The 15795-nt window shown below is 65.4% G+C and overlaps 2 protein-coding genes across 2 annotated transcripts; both read right to left on the reverse strand.

Moving 5' to 3' along the window:
• Nucleotides 1-6926: 6926 nt before the first annotated feature.
• On the reverse strand, nucleotides 6927-8972 carry LOC105287304. The gene has a single exon (XM_011352866.1). The coding sequence runs from the start codon at nucleotides 8970-8972 to the stop codon at nucleotides 6927-6929; it is 2046 nt and encodes a 681-aa protein (XP_011351168.1).
• Nucleotides 8973-13700: 4728 nt separating this feature from the next.
• LOC113563543 lies at nucleotides 13701-15602 on the reverse strand. Its single transcript, XM_026975196.1, has one exon. It carries the CDS (start codon nucleotides 15600-15602, stop codon nucleotides 13701-13703), a length of 1902 nt encoding a protein of 633 aa, XP_026830997.1.
• Nucleotides 15603-15795: the final 193 nt, after the last annotated feature.

Raw genomic sequence — 15795 nt, forward strand, 5'->3', positions numbered from 1 at the left:
CATGCAAGCAGCGCCTGTTGCCTCGCCTGTCGTCCAAGGACCTCTTTGGCCCTGGCCGTTAAACGGGCACCCCTTTCCCGCGCCTGCCGCACCCGCTCGTACGCGTCCGCGTACACGGGCGCCAGCAGGGCGATTGGGGGGTGCCGGCCAGGACCGTCGCCGCCCTATGGGAGACGGTCCGGTACGTGCGGGCGACACGGGCGGCCACCCTTCTCTCGAAGTGCCGGACGGCCTGTTCCGCCCGGCTGGTGACCGCCAAATCGTCCGCCCACACCGGTGCCCGTACAGGGCCACCGACCGGATCGCTCCCGCGTATAGGCGGCGAGCCTTCTCGTTCGGGCCCCCCAGGTTGGGCATCAGGCGGCTGGTTGCCGCCGCTAACCGCTCCAACCGGGGGCCAACCCCACGAAGTGGTCCTCGAACGACCAGCGGCCGTCCAGTGTGAGGCCCAAGTACTTAATACTGGCCCCACCGGGACAGGGACGTCCCCACCATGATCTGGGCTGGAGGCGGTGCACCGCGAGGCCGTCGTGGAAGAAGACGGCTCCGACTTGGTGCGGCGAGACCTCCAGACCCAGGGCGCGTATGGCGCGAACCACGCATGCCACCGCCCAGTTGGCCATCCGTATCGCCTCCCCCCATCCAGGGGCCCCGGCCACCACCAGTGTGTCGTCCGCGTAGCACACCAGGTGGCAGTCCGGGGGCAAGGCAGCCCGCAGTACCTTGTCGAACGCGAGTTCCACAACAACGGGCCCAGCACGGACCCCTGCGGAACCCCGCGTGTCAACAGCCTTCCGCGTGTTTCACCGTTCCGGCCGGTGTACTCCATTCTTCTGTCCCGGAAGTAGTCCAGGACGGTGTCCACCAGATAGGCAGGGAGGCGATGATGGCGCATCGCCTCCACCACGGCGTTCCAGGGGAGGGAGTTGAAAGCATTGCGTATGTCAATGCTCACAGCGACTGCAACTCCCTCCCCGGCCGCGGTTACGGCCTCCGTGAGGGACCTGACGCGCTTGATCGCGTCCACGGTCGAACGGCCCTCACGGAGCCGTACTGCCCGTCACTAAGTCCCGGACCATTCCGGGACAGATGCCGGACGATGCGGGAAGCCACCACTCGCTCAAACATTTTTCCCGCCTCGTCCAGCAGACACACCGGCCGGTACGCGGAAGGCTCGTCCGCGGGCTTGCCTTTCCCCTTAGGAATGAGGGCCAATTTGGCCCTCTTCCAAGATGGGGGGAACCTACCCTTCCTGAGGCAGCTGTTGAACAGCTGCCTCATGTGCGGGGACAGGACCTCGAGGGCCTGGACCCAAGCCTTGCCGGGAATACCATCGGGGCCCGGGGCCTTGTTGCCCCTTAGCCCCTTCTGGCACCCGGCCATCTCCTCCGGAGTAACCTCCGGGACCTCGTTAGCCTCGTGCTCGCGAGGCCGGTCCTCGGTGAGGGGGGGAACGCCCTCTCCCGCTGGGAAGAGGGCGTCGATAATAGCCTCCCTCACCTGCGGAGGTAGGGACTCCGTGATCGGGGGCGCCCAAGGGCGGAGCTTGCCCATAACAAGCTTGTAGGGGCGCCCCCACGGGTCCCTGTTTATACTCCGGAGGAGATCGTCCCAGGCCCCGTCCTTGGCCCGGCTGATCGCTTGCCCAAGGGAGCACCTCGCCGTACGGTACTCCCCATAGGCATTGTCGATCCTCGCGGCAATCCCTGACCGGCGGGCGCGCAAAAAGCGCCTCCTGGCGCGGACGAAGGAGCGCCGAAGTTCGGCAATCTCCCCCGACCACCAGTATGCGGCCCGCCGGCCTGGGGGCCTCCCGGCTCGGGGCATCGACGCGTCGCACGCGTCCGTGACTATGCCCCGAAGCCAGGAGGCCTCCTCCTCCACGTCTTCGGCCGGACTTCTGTCCGGCCATGTCGCCGCGAGGAGACTAGCGATCAGCGTGTCCCCGCACATTTCCTTAATCTTCCATCGCCGTGGTCGGCCGCCTCCGACCGGGCGGCGAGGGGGTGGGTTCGTCCCTGGGGGCGGAGCCAGGGCCATGGAGATGTAGACGTGGTCCGACAATGTCTCCAGGCCCGACTCCACCCTCCACCCCGACACTCTGCGTGCAGCAGCAGGGTTGGCCAGAGTCAAGTCAACAATTGACTCCCCCTGCCACCGCACGCAGGTGCTCTCCGAGCCTGTGTTCAGGACGCACAGGCCCAGAGTCGCCGCCCAATCGACGAGGGCCTCGCCCCTGGCGTCCGACCGCGGGGAACCCCAGACGCAAGACTTCGCGTTGAAGTCCCCCGCGATCAGGACTGGGCGGGGGAGAAGGCGCGTACTCACGCATTCCCCCACCCGATCCAGGTATTCCTCGAATTCGGCGAGGCCCATTGCCGGAGACGCGTAGCAGCCGACCACGGCGACGTCTCCCCACGCGACCGCCACGAACCCCCCCCGGACTCAATCAGAGTCATAGGGGGGGAGCCCGCGGCGGGGCACCATGTGATCGCGACGGAGCCACGCCCGTCGGCGGCCCAGTGTGGGTGGTCGACGGGCACGCGATATGGCTCCGCCGCGATCCCCAACCCGAAACCACGCTCCGCCAGGCTGTGGACGTACAGGTCTTGGGCCCGGCGGGCGTGGTTTAGGTTGGTCTGGAGGAGGTGTAGGGCCATTACTGATCGGCCATTACAACCTCCTCCAGGTCAGCCTTCTCGGTAGGGGGGGCGGCGTTGTCCGCCCCGGTTTCAACTCCCTCGGTGGGGGGAGGGGGCGAACCCTCCTCCCCCGTTTCGCCGGTCGTGGGCGTTGCTGCCGGGAGGGCCAAACCCCCGGCAGTCCCCTTCGCTCCTCCTCCCGCCCCGGGGTCTGCTCGGGGTCGTTTGGGGGGGCGCTGCTCCATTGGAGTTTCCTCCGTCGCAACGCCCCGCTCCTCCACCTGTCTCGAGGGGGGTCCGGGCCGCGGGGCGGGCGTAACGGGGGCATTAGATGTCCCCGACCCCTCCGCCGCTGCCCTTCTTCCCTTCTTTTTGCGCCCGCTGTTATGGCGGGCGCAAGCCGGACCCCCCAGGCGATGCCCCGCAGGCTTGCCCAGGTCCGCACAGAGCGGGCAGTGTGGGGCCTCGGCGGGGCAGTCCCTGGCGCGGTGACCAGTGCCGCCGCAACGGTAGCACCGATCACCGCGATTCTCCTGGTTGGGGCAGCGCTGCTGTACGTGCCCCACCTCCAGGCATTTATAGCACTGGAGGGGGCGTGGCTCCAGCAGCACCACCCCCACTCTCGTCCAGCCGATCTGGATCCGGGCCTGCTTCGCGACCTTAAGGGCCGCAACGGCGGGGCACCGGACCCAGATTCGGCCCAGGCCATCCGGGGCCTCCTTGATGGGGCCCGTCTCCACCGAAGTGGGACTGCAGCCCCCCGCAGTGGCGATGGCCGCCGCCACTTCGTTGGCCGAGATGGAGTCCTCCAGACCCCGGACCATCATCTCGGCCTTCTTGGTGGGGCGGACCACCGACCACTGCCCATCCGTGAGGACCCCCCGGATGCCCTCCGCCAGCTTGTCGGCCTTGGCGTGGGCATCCGGTCCGGGAACCTCGAGTATGCGGGCCCCGGTTAGGGCCCGCTTTACTCGAACGTGAGGGATCCCGAGGTCCTCCAGCCTGATGGCCGCCTTGAAGGCGGCCATCGCTGCCGCATATCCCTCCTCCGGGCCATTCAAGGTGATGGCCGCGGAGGCGGGCGGCTTGCGCACCCGGGGTTTCTTGGGGGGAGGAGGTGGGGCCTTAGCTCCTCCTCCCTTCCCCTTCGATTGCTGGGGCGTCCCTCCTCGTGTCGTCGTAGGCGGGGGCGGTGCCGAAGGACAAGCTGCCTTCTTAGCGGCCCGCGCCTCCTTGCGCCCCACCACCCGCGCCCAGACCTCGCCCTGTGCGGTCGAGGGGGGCGGAGGCGGCAGTGGGCGCGCCTTCTGTTGGGACGGTGGGGGTTCAGGTCGGGGCGCAGGCTGGGCGGGGGTTACCTCCCGCCCGTCCAAGCCCCTCCCCTTTTCTCTCCCCCCTGGCCCTTTCTTGGCCGCCCCCGTTTTTTTCTTATTAGGGGGGGCGGGTCTCGCCGTCTCTTCCCGACCGGTCGTCTTCGGCGGGGGTGGGGGGAGCTTCCTGCTCTCTCCCCTCCCGCCAGGATCTCCCGCCGGACGCGGGGCGACCGCACCAAGGCGGCGGTCGAGGATGGCCTCGACGCGAGCGACAATGCGCTCCTCGAGACCGCCCATGGCCGTCGCCCCCTCCTCTCTCTGCCTTGGGGGAGACTCCACCCTCCCCCGAGGCTGCGACTGAGGGGATCGGGACCTATCCCCTCTCCCTCGCATCGATGAGCGGTGGGATGGCGAGCGCGAGCGGGGCAGGTCCCGCACCGTCTCCCCCTCCCCGCACGCCGCGGTCGTCGGCTGGGGAGGAGGATTTGCGCCTCCCCTGTTGCCAACGTCCCTAAGGGCCTCGCGCAGCTCGCGCACTTGGGCCCTTAGGGACTCCACCTCCTGGCGGAGGATGTTCGTCTCCTCCGCCCCGCCGTCCGCAGTTCTCTGCATCATTATGGAGAGGGCGGCCCGCACCTCTATCGACGTCTCCTGAAGGGCCTTCATGTATGTGCCCTTCAGGTTGTTCGACGTCTGGGCCACCCTCTCCACCACCGACATCCGCTCGAGGATGGAGGCTGCCAGATCCACGGATGGATTATTGGACAGCTCTCGCATCCTCGCTTCGGTGGCGCGACCGATGTTGTTGGTCGCGCCCCGCTGAAGTGCGCCCGCGGGAAGGGAGTCAGCGAACTCCAGTTCCCGCTGCCTGTCGCGCTCCTCTCCCGCTGCGGCCCGGAGCAGTTTTTTGCGGGCATAGTCCCCGGTTGTTGTGGGACGCCCGCGCTTCCTGCCCTGGGTGCTCGCGGAGGAGGCGATCGACTCAGCATCACTGAGATCGATCGTCTCCCCCGGTCCAAGCCCCGAGCAGATCGACCGAGATGGTGAGGTCGCCCTGCTCGCGCCGCTCTTGGGGGTCGCGTAACCCGACCCCCCGGCTTCCGCGCTGTGCGGCTCCGCTCCCCGCGTTAAGACGGAGGGGGGCAAACGTGCCACCCTCGTCGTGCAGGGCTTCAGCGTCACTTTCAGCGCCGTCGCCCCCCTCCTCTCCTGGGAGGACATGTTCGGGGTCGGAGGGGCGGAAATCGCCTCCGTAACCCCCCTATCCCGATCTTTGTCCTCCTCGTCCCTCCTCCTTCCTTTTTTAAGTTCTGGCATTTTCAGTAAATCCCGCCACCCTGCACGGCTCCTGCCCACCGGGGTATACCCCCACCCTTGCAAGCAAGGGGCCCCAAGTTCCCCCGGGGAGTGGGCGGATGACACGGGCCGGGGAATTACCATCCCGGCACTGGTCTCCAGCCCCTTACTCACCGCTGGGCCAGGAGAACTCCCAGCCCAGGGCTTTCGGGGGTCCCGGGCCTCCGACAACCCGGGCACCGTGCAGGGCGCCGCCACGCGGGGGGCCCCACGGACGGTACGGGTCTGCGTCGCTACAACTCGGCGCGACCTTTCCCGCCGTGGGCGCCAGCATACCGTGTTATATTGGGTCGAGAGTACGGTTTTCCTCACAAGGAGGGGGGTTGTAGTCCCGCACTCCCGACCCCTCCCCCCTCGGGCCCCGCCTCGGAATATGTCCGAGCGGCCCCGCTCCTCATCCCCCAGGCTCCCCCCACTCAGTCGCCTCGGACCACGTCCGAGGGTGCAGCAACTGAGTGAGGGGGGTCCACACGGCCCCGCCTCCGTACCACGTACGGTCGTGAGCCGCGTGGACAAATCCGCCCCCGTCGTATGCCGGAGCACCGGCGTGCAACGACGGGTGCGGGTGTCCTCCACCCCGGCCGAGACGGCATCCCTGCCCGACCAGGACGGAAGACAACCCCCCACTCCCCACAGTGCACGGAGGGAGGATAGAAATCCTCCCCTACGGTGCCGTGCCACCGGGCGTTTGAAGTCAGGGTCGCCGCATCCCCTACCGACGATTGGGACGGAAAAAGGTCCCTATCGGAGTCGCCGGGCTCCGTGCCCCCTCCGGAGGCTGTGCGCACTTGGATCCTATCCCTCGCCCCAGGGCCTCCCGATGGTCCGAGGACCAGTCGGTACCGCCGCCAAGGGTCATCGAGACAGGGAGCCCTCCCACCACGTCAAGGTGGCGCACACGGGAGAGAGGGAAACCTAACCTAACCTAACCTAACCTAACCTAACCTTTTTTTTTTTTTTTTTTGTTAGACGATGGAAGCTTTATGACCATCCCTCCGGGTCCGGTGACCCTTCGGGGGTGTCCGGGGACTCACTCTAGGACGCGAGTCGGCCGAAGCCCGATTCCTCGCCAACCAGAGTATACCCCGGTAAACCACCGTCACTGGCCTGCCCAAGGTTCAAGGGCCCCGAGAGCGCCGCCGAGGCAACGCCCCCGGAGGGCCCCCCTCCCCTCGGTACGCGTTTCGCTGAGGGCGCACTCATCGCCACCCCCAGCAGCCCCGCGTAGGGCCTTACCCCCCGTGGCAGAGTGAGGCCAGCCATCGCTCCACCACGACCTTCCATTCGAAGGATTTCTGACCCCCAGCTAATTCATCCGGATTAGCCGAAGGTCGTCCCACCCCGAGGAGAGGAAAGACCCACCCCGCGAACCCCACCGCGCGCGCGACCGACTCCCGCCCCTCCCTCAGACAGGGGAACCCAGGCACGACCAATGCATCACTCCGGGCCCCCCATCAACAGGAGAAGCAGGAGCCGTAAGGATGGAAGGGGAAAGGGATAAGGAATATAGGGATTAGGGAAAAAAGGTAAGTACATTTAGGACAACACAAACTTCCACCCCCCGCTCCACTCCGTGGCTTACGCCACCTTCCCTCTGTTTATGGGACCGGTGATGTTATCCGGCCCCTCCCGTGTTCTCGCTCTCCATCCGTTTCCTCCTTTCAGTGTGGGCATTGCACCTGGGACCGCCAATCACGTGGCTTCCCTCAATGCCCATCGACACGCATGCACTGCACTGTGTTGGATTTTGGCAATCCTTCGCCTTGTGTCCAATGGAGCCACATTTAAAACAGGTGCCCGAGCGGTCCACACTATTGTCACAAGTGACGCCAGTGTGGCCATTCTCGAGACACCTGTAGCACCGCAGTGCCCTTGGTGCAATCCTCTCCACATATATCCTCGCCCATCCAATCCTTATCCTCTCCTCCTTCTCCATCAACCTTCGAGCCGTCTCCGCCGTGCATGTCACCAATACCGATCCATATCCCATCCTATTCCACGCTATCCTTCCTACTCGAACCTCCTCCTCGCTTCCTTCTCCAATTCGCGCCACCACACTCTTCACCTCCTCCATCGTCGTTCCCTCCTCTAATCCTCGAAGCCTTAGCTCCGTCCTTTTCACCGGTCTGTTTACCTTGACGCGAGCCTCTCCGAAGAACTCCTTTAGCTTGCCCGCAAGTGCGTCCGCCTTGTCCTTCCTCCCTTCTCCAGTAATCTGGATCAGGGTGGCCCCCGTCGCCGTCTTCCTTGTCCTCACCTCCGCTATTCCAAGGCCCTCCAGCGATATATTTCGCTTGGCCCTTCGGATAAGCTCCATTCCTCCCGACTCCTTATCCTCGCAGGTAATTACAACTGCCTCCGTTGTTGGTGGGGGCTTTGCAACTACCCTAGGGGTCCTTTTCTCTCCTATCCTATTCTCCCTTCCTTCCTTATTCCTTCCTGCTCCTCTCCTTTGCACCACCGTCCACTCCTGGTCACGCTTCGTTATCCTATTCCTTTCCATGTTTCTCACCTGCTCCTCCTCCTTCTCATTATCCTTTCCTACACATGCCTCATCCTTCCCTTTTCCACAGTAATCCATTACACACCTCCTGAGATTTTCTAATTGCTCCAGCAACCGTTCCGCTACCTCGTCCCTCGCTCCGTCCATTCCGGTTCTTCCTCCATTCTTCTTCACCTTACTAATCTTATTCTTTTCTGTTTCAGGTGCCTGCTGCTGCTGCTGTGTGGACCTCTTCACCGCCGCCGAGTATCCGTTGGACTTCATCGTCTCTACTGTCATGGGCTCCCTGGACTTTTGCTGCTGCTTCTGGATCTCCTGCTGGAGGTAAGTATTCTTCTTCTTCAATTCTATAATTTCTCCTTCTAATCGTATATTCCTTCTCTTTAGCTCCCCCATCTCTCCTCTCATCTCACTAACTTCCTTTCTCAATTCTTCGCTTCCCGATCGATTCATCCTCTCCGTTGTAAAGTACAGCATCAATCGTTTCCCTCCGGTTCTTATTAACTCCTGCAACTCCAGCATTCTTCCAAAAACCTCTCGCTTTAGCACCTTCTCATTGTCCAGTCTCAATTCATCCAATTCTTTCGTCCATTTCTGTATTCCATCCGCATATTTCATCACCATATCCATCCGTCCTGTATCATCGTCCATCACTGTCGCATCCAAGTCATCATCCGTGTCCATGTCCCCTGTTTGTATGTCCAGATTCGACTCCACACTGCCATAATCCACACCCTCCTCCCTTCGTTTCCTTTTCGCGTTGATCAGTGATTGGAAGGAAGCATCCGAATCTCTCGCCTTTATTTCATCCTCTCTCACTCTCCTCATCACCTCATCCTTGATTTTCATCCCTATTGTCTTGTGCTGTCTCTTGTCCTTTTTCACGCTTGCCTCATCCACTGACATTTCAGATCCACTAGCCTCGTTGCCTGCCAGGTTATCTTCGACCCTTTTATTTTCACTGTCCTTCCGTAAAACATAATCGTTGTCCTCTAGAATAATCACGTCGTCATCATTTCCAGGTGCTATCGTTTGCTGTTTCGTCGCCTTCTCATGTACCATTTGCTTCGCCTTGTCGTCGTCTCGAGAGACCAACCTGGTCACTGTCACCTCCGGTCGTAGCCCCAGGGTCCGACTACCGCCTTGCCGCTTCGCCATTAGGTTAGAGTCCCGGCAACCTAAACTCTTCCCTTTCGAATCCCTGTCCATCCGAGAAACAGGGGTTTTTTCCTTTTTTGCGTTACTGTCCATCATAATTATATAGGGTTTTAACGCGGGCCCTGCCTCGGTCACCTCTCCATCCATCATTATACTTATGCGCCGTCCGTGTGTTGGCTTCGTCCGTCATCGTTCATCCGTCTGATTACTAGAGGGAAGGTCTCCCTAGATTCCTTTCCTCGTACCATGATATCTTCCTTCTCATAGCCATAACTCGCGCCTTGTTCATCCTAGGTTCTGTCCATCCGTAAAATCCAAGCTCGACGGTGCGGACCATCCTCATCGCTTTGTCCAGCTCGAATCTCTCGTCCTTAAACATTGCCAAGTTCATGCCATGTATCCATCCTAAATTCTCCGGGTCATGCCGGTGCGGAAACATCCTCATCGCTTTGGCACGCTCGGAGCTCAAAGTCCATTAGAATTGCCAGGGTCGTTGCCATGTATCTGTCATCCGTAATCGTCATCCATATAAACATGCCGTGTCATATAAATCATCCTTTTAACAGGGGCCGGCAGCTCCCTCTTTTCGTCCTTCGCAAGGTCCATCCTTCAAAAATTGCCGGATCGTTCTGGGGTTTTTATAGAGGACCCCAGTCCTCGCGGTTCCGAAGAACCTCCGGTTCCTCCGTAGGCGGGCTTGTGAGTGTGTGTGTGAATGTGTGTGTGTATGTTGTGTGAATGTGCGGAATGTGTGCGTAAAATAAAGTAAACTATTGTGTGTGTGTGACTGTGTGTGAGTGTATGGATGTGTGTGGATGTGTGTGAATGCGTATGTGTGTGATGGATGCCTGGATGTGTGACTGTAACCCGCTACGGAGGAATTACGGAAACTCGGGTACCTTGGGAGCGTTAATTCCCATACTACGCCCTCCAGACTTGAAGGACGTAGCCCCTGAGGAAAACCTAACCTAACCTAACCTAACCTAACCTAACCTTTTTTTTTTTTTTTTTTTTTTTCCGGAGGAGGAACCCGTCATGGGCCCCCTCGCTCCCCTTGGGCGGGGTGCGAGGGGAGTGTGAGACTCATACTCACTAAACCTACCTCCGTCTGCCAACCCTGGCTGTATGGGGCGCGAGATCGGCCAAACGGCACTTCGTTCGCGCCCCACGATGCCCGGTATACGTCCCTAGCGCCGGTGCGCTGCCCTTTCGGGCCCTAATCCCCACCCGCGGAGTGTGGCAGACCACCACTCCGCGGGGACCTCCCCTCGTGTTGAGGGGAGGTTTTAGGGCGACGGCCGACACTCCCAAGTCGGCCCTCGCCCACCCGTCCCAAATACTCCCCGTTGGGGGTCAAGGAGTCCTCGGACCCCTCGACGATGACGGCCCGGGCAGATGCCCCGACGACCAGTCACCCGAGTGCCCGGGCAAATGCCCCGCCGACACTCTGCCCCCAACGGGGGTCACGCGCCTGCAGCCCCGACTCCACCCGAGTCGGGGCCCTTCCCCGCGACTCCGGAGGGAGGTCTCCGCGACCTCCCTCCCGAGTCTCCACCCCCCTGCTCCTCGCACTCCCGCCCCGGACGCGACGAGGGGGCCGCCGGCGCCATTAAGGCGCCCCGCGGCCCCCCCGCCGTCATCCGTGGCCGGGACCCCTCCGGCCGACTCCCGGTCGGCGCTCGCGCTCGGCCTCCTCCTTCCGCAGCATCACCTGCTCGCAGAAGGAGGAGACCGCCCTCCAGTTCCTCTCGCTCCCGACCATCTTCCTCATGACGGTCGGCAGCGAGAGGTCCTCCCCTACCACGTCTTTAAGGACACGGCGTTCCTCACCCCATGCCGCGCACTCGGCTAGGGTGTGGTCCGCCGTGTCCCTCTCCGCCCCGCAATGGTGGCAGTGCGGTCCGCGCTCCTTCCCGATACGACACAGGAACTCCCCGAAGCATCCGTGTCCGGAGAGAACCTGTGTCGTCCTGTAGGTCAACGTCCCCCATCCTCTGTCCACCCACTCGCAGAGGATGGGCTGGACGGCCCCGGCGACCCTCCGACCCGATTCACCCGGGTCGGCGAGTCGCCGCTGCCACTTCAGCAGCACCGCCCTCCTCCCCTGCTCCCTCAGGGCCCCCCTCGCCCTGGCCGTCAGCACCACACCCCTCTCCCGCAGGTCCCGCCGGCGGAGGTACGCGTTAGCGTGTCCCTCCGCCAGCAGCTCCACGGGGGGGGTGCCCGCCAGGGCCAGCGCCGCTCGGTGAGAGACGGTGCGGTACGCCCTCACGACCCTCCCGGCCAGCCGCCTCTCGGCCGCCCTCACCACCTGGAGGGCCCGCCGGGAGGCCGCGAGGTCCTCCGCCCACACCGGCGCCCCGTACAGGGCGATCGACCGCACCGCTCCCACCAGCAAGCGGCGCACTCGCGTCTCCGGGCCCCCGAGGTTCGGGAGGAGGCGACTCAGCGCGTTGGTCGCCCCCTCCAGCCTCGGCGCCAGCCCGCCGAAGTGTTCCCCGAAGGACCAGGTGCCGTCCAGGGTGAGGCCAAGATACCTCATCTTGGTCCCGACCGGGACGCTGACCCCGCCGACTCTTATCTCGGCCGGAGGCGGCAGACCCCGGCGATGGTCGAAAAAGAACATCGCCTGGGTCTTCTGCGGCGCCACCTCCAGCCCCGCCTCCCTGATGGCGCGGACCACCACCGCCACCGCCAACTCCGCCAGGCCGGACGCCTCCCCCCAGCTCGGACCCTCGGCCATCACGCAGGTGTCGTCGGCGTAACACCTCACGTGACAGCCGGGCGGCAGAAGGACGCGCGTGACCCGCTCGTACGCGAGCCTCCACAGGTGCGGTCCGAGGACCGACCCCTGCGGCACGCCGCGCTCCACCTCGCGGGTCCTGGTGCGCCCGTCCCGGTCGACCCACTCCAGCGACCTGTCCCGGAAGTACTCCAGGATCACCCTCGCGAGGTAGGGAGGGAGGAGCTGCGCGCGCATCTCCTCCACTATCACTCCCCAAGGGAGGGAGTTGAAGGCGTTCACTATGTCTAGCGACACCGCCACCACAACTCCCCCCCTCGAGACAGCGGCCTCCGTGAGGGCCCTCACACTCAACACGGCGTCCACCGTGGAGCGGCCCTCCCGGAAGCCGAACTGTCTCTCCTCCTCACCCGGAGCACCCCCGGGCAGGTGCCGGACGAGACGGCCCGCTATCACCCGCTCGAACAGCTTGCCGATCTCGTCCAGCAAGCATATCGGCCGGAACTTGCGCACCGCCGCCGCGTCTCCTCCGCCGCCTTTCGGGATGAGGACCAACTTCGCCCTCTTCCAAGCCGCGGGGAAGCGTCCCTCCTCCAGGCATCGCTCGAAGAGCGCCCTCACTCTCGGGGCCAGGACCTCCATCGCGAGGGCCCAGACCCGACTGGGAATCCCGTCCGGCCCCGGGGCCCGTTGGCCCCGCAGCCGGCGCAGGATCCCCGCCCACTCCTCCGGACCGATCCCCGGTATCTCCTGGGGCCGCTCGGAGGTCATCCACTCCGGGGGTCCCGGGCACCCGCCTCCCGCCGGGAAGAGGGTGTCCAGGACGTCGCGCAGCTCCAGGGGATCCATCTCCTCCGTCTCCGGGGGCGTCCATTGCCGCAACTTGCCCATCACGAGCCGGTACGGACGCCCCCAGGGATCGCCCTCCACGGACCGGAGGAGCTCCTCCCAGGCCCTCGCCTTGGCGTCCCTGATCGCCGCCCTCAGGGAGCTCCGTCTCTCCTGGAGCTCCCCGTAGCGCGCGTCCACCTCCGCCGCCGTCCCCCGGCGACGGGCGCGGGAGAAGCGGCGCCAGGCGCGCCCCGATGCGCGCCGCAGCTCCGCCAATCCCGCGCTCCACCAGTAGGTGGGCCGTCGCCGAGGCCGGCCGGCCCGGGGCATCGCAAAGTCGCACGCCTGCGTCACGATGTCCCCGAGCCAGCCGGCCTCCTCCTCCACCGTGCCCTCCGGCCTCTCCGGCCACGTGGACGCGAGCAGGGCGGCGACCAGTCTGTCGCCAGACAGCCCCTTGAGCGCCCATCTCCGCGGTCGGGGTCCGCCCGTCCCCCGTTGGCGGGGGGCGGAGCCCGAGGGTGGAGACACCACCATAGACACGTATCTATGGTCCGACAGCGTCTCCACCCCCGACAACACCCTCCACCCCGACACCCGACGCGCGACGGCCGGAGATGCCCAGGTCAGATCGACCACGGACTCCCCCGCCCACCGCACGCAGGTGCTGTCCGAGCCCACGTTCAACAACTGCAGGCCCAGACCCGCCGCCCAGTCCGCCAGCACCGCGCCCTTCGCGTCCGGCCGCCGGGAACCCCAGAGCGCGGACTTCGCGTTGAAGTCCCCGGCGACCAACAGCAGGCCGCGGGGGTGCCGAACTATGCACCCCCCCAGCCTGTCCAGGAACCCCTCGTACTCGGCGAGACTCAGGCTCGGGGACACGTAGACCCCGACCACGGTGATGCCTCCCCACTGCGCCGCCACGAACTCCCCCCCGACCTCCAACACTCGGAGGGGAGGGGAGCCCGCGGCGTCGCCGCGCACGATCGCGACGAGGCCCCCCCCGCCGACGGCCCAACTGGGGCTGTCCGCGGGGGGCCTGAAGGGCTCCGCCGCGATGCCCAACGCGTAACCGCGCTCCGCCAGGCTCTGGAGGAAAAGATCCTGAGCCCGGCGGGCGCGGTTAAGGTTGGCCTGGAGGACCTGGCCCGCCATTACTCCACGTCCATGGCGGGCTCCTCCAGGCCCCTCTCACCCTCTGCCTCCGCCATCTTCCTCCCCATCGAGCGGGTCACCCGTTGGGGCTTCGGCTCCTCCTTCCGCGGAGGAGCCGCCCCTCTTTTGTCCCCATCGGCAGGCGCCGGCTCCGGTGCCGCGCCCGCCGACGGGGCCGCCTGTCTGGGAGCCGGAGAGGCGACCCTTCGCGGGCGAGGAGCGGCCTCCGTCGGCCGCGCCCCTCCCTGGGCCGCCGTCTCCGACCCCCTTTGCACCCCATTTTTCCCACCCTTGGAGGGCGGAGCACAGGCCGCGCTACCCAGCCTGTGGTCCGCCCTCCTACCGAGACCCGTGCACAGAGGGCACTTCGGGTCAGCGGCGCATCCGCGCGCCCGATGACCCGCCGCGCCACACCTGTAGCACAGGTCTCGGCGGTCCTCCCGACTGGGGCACGTCGCTTGCACGTGCCCCTTAGCCAGACACCTGTAACACATAAGTGGCCTGGGCTCCAGTACACTTACTGGTGCCCAGGCCCAGCCTACCCTGATCCTGCCCAGGTCGGCGACTTTTCCGCCGGCCTGCGCAGGAAGCCTGATCCAAGAGGTCCCCAGGCCGTCTGGGGACCTCTGGATCGGTCCTACTTCGACGTCTCGGGGGTCGCAGCCTCCGGCGGCTGCGACCGCCCGAGACACCGACTCCTCCGTGGCCGCGTCGTCCAGCCGTCGGACGCGCAGCTCCGCCTTTTTGAGGGGTCGGGTGACCCTTACACCCGACCCCTCAAAGACCTTCACCAAGCGAGAGGCCAGCTCGTCCGCCTTGGTGGCGGACTCCGGCCCCGGGATCTCGTAGATGAGGGCCCCCGTCAGGGCCCTCCTCACTCGCGGCGCGGCGATCCCCAGGGCGTCGATGTCCACGCCCTTCTGCGCCTTCTCCACGGCCCCCTTGTAGTCGCCGTCGGCTGCCGTGATGACTACGGCCGCCGTCTTGGGCGACTTAGGGGGCTTCGGCCCCTTCGCGCCGGGTCGACCGCCGGGCAGGGAGGGTTTGCCCGTCGCGGGTTTGCCCCCCCCGCTGGCCCCCCTACCTGGGGCGGGTTTGCCCGGCACGGGTTTGCCCTTACCCGCGGGGGCCGGTGGCTGGGCGGTTGGCCTCGTGGCCCTCCTGCCCACCACCGTCGACCACGGCTGCTCCTTCTCGCCGACCGTAGCCTGGCCGACCGGGCCGGCCACCGCCTGCCCGGACTGCCGTTCTGCCGGAGGGGGGCTGAGGGCTGGCGGGACTCCGCCCGCCCCACCACCACCCTTCTTCCTGTTCCTCTTCCTCCTCTTCTTCGCGGTGTCGACGCCCGTCTCCTCCAGTCCATCCTGCCGGGGAGGCTCCGCTCTCTCTCCCACGGTGCGCCTCACCAGGGGCGCCACCGCCTCCGCGACGATCCTTGAGACCATGGTCCCCATGGAGGCCATGATTCTGGCCTCCATGGCGACCAGGGGGTCCTCCCTTTCGGCGGGAGGATCTCCCCCCTTCTGCGGGGTGGTCTCGGTCCGGAGTCCTGCATCCGACGTCGCCGGGCTCCTCGGCGGAGTCTCCAGCCTCCGCCCCCTGACGCGCAGGACGGGGGAGTCAGCCACCCGCTGGCTCTCCCCCCCGTCCCCCGCGGTCGCCCGTCCCATGAGGGAGATGGTGTCCCTCAGTTCGCGCACCTGCGATTTGAGGGACTCCACCTCCCCCCTCAGGGCGGCGTTCTCCGTGCTGAGAGAAGGGGCTCCGGCGCCCCTCCTCTCAGCAGTGACGGTGAGCGCCGCCCTGATGCCCGCCGCGGCCTCCTTCAGGGCCCTGACGTAGGGGCCCTGAAGGTGGCCGGAGTTCTTGGCGACCTTCACCACGGTTTCGAGGTGCTCCATCACCCGAGCGGTGATGTCGGGTGACGGGCACTCCCGAAAACGCTCCACCTGGACTTCCCAGGATTCGCGCTCCCTCTTGTCGGCTGGCGAGGGAATGGAGGCGAGGACTTCCTTCTCCCGCTCCCACTCCCTCGACAGCCGCTCCTCCTCCCTGGCGGCGCGCTTGGCCTCCGCCAGGCCAACGTACTCCCCA

Source organism: Ooceraea biroi, unplaced genomic scaffold (assembly GCF_003672135.1).
Source record: "Ooceraea biroi isolate clonal line C1 unplaced genomic scaffold, Obir_v5.4 UnassembledTig88, whole genome shotgun sequence".
NCBI classification, from domain to species: Eukaryota; Metazoa; Arthropoda; class Insecta; order Hymenoptera; family Formicidae; genus Ooceraea; species Ooceraea biroi.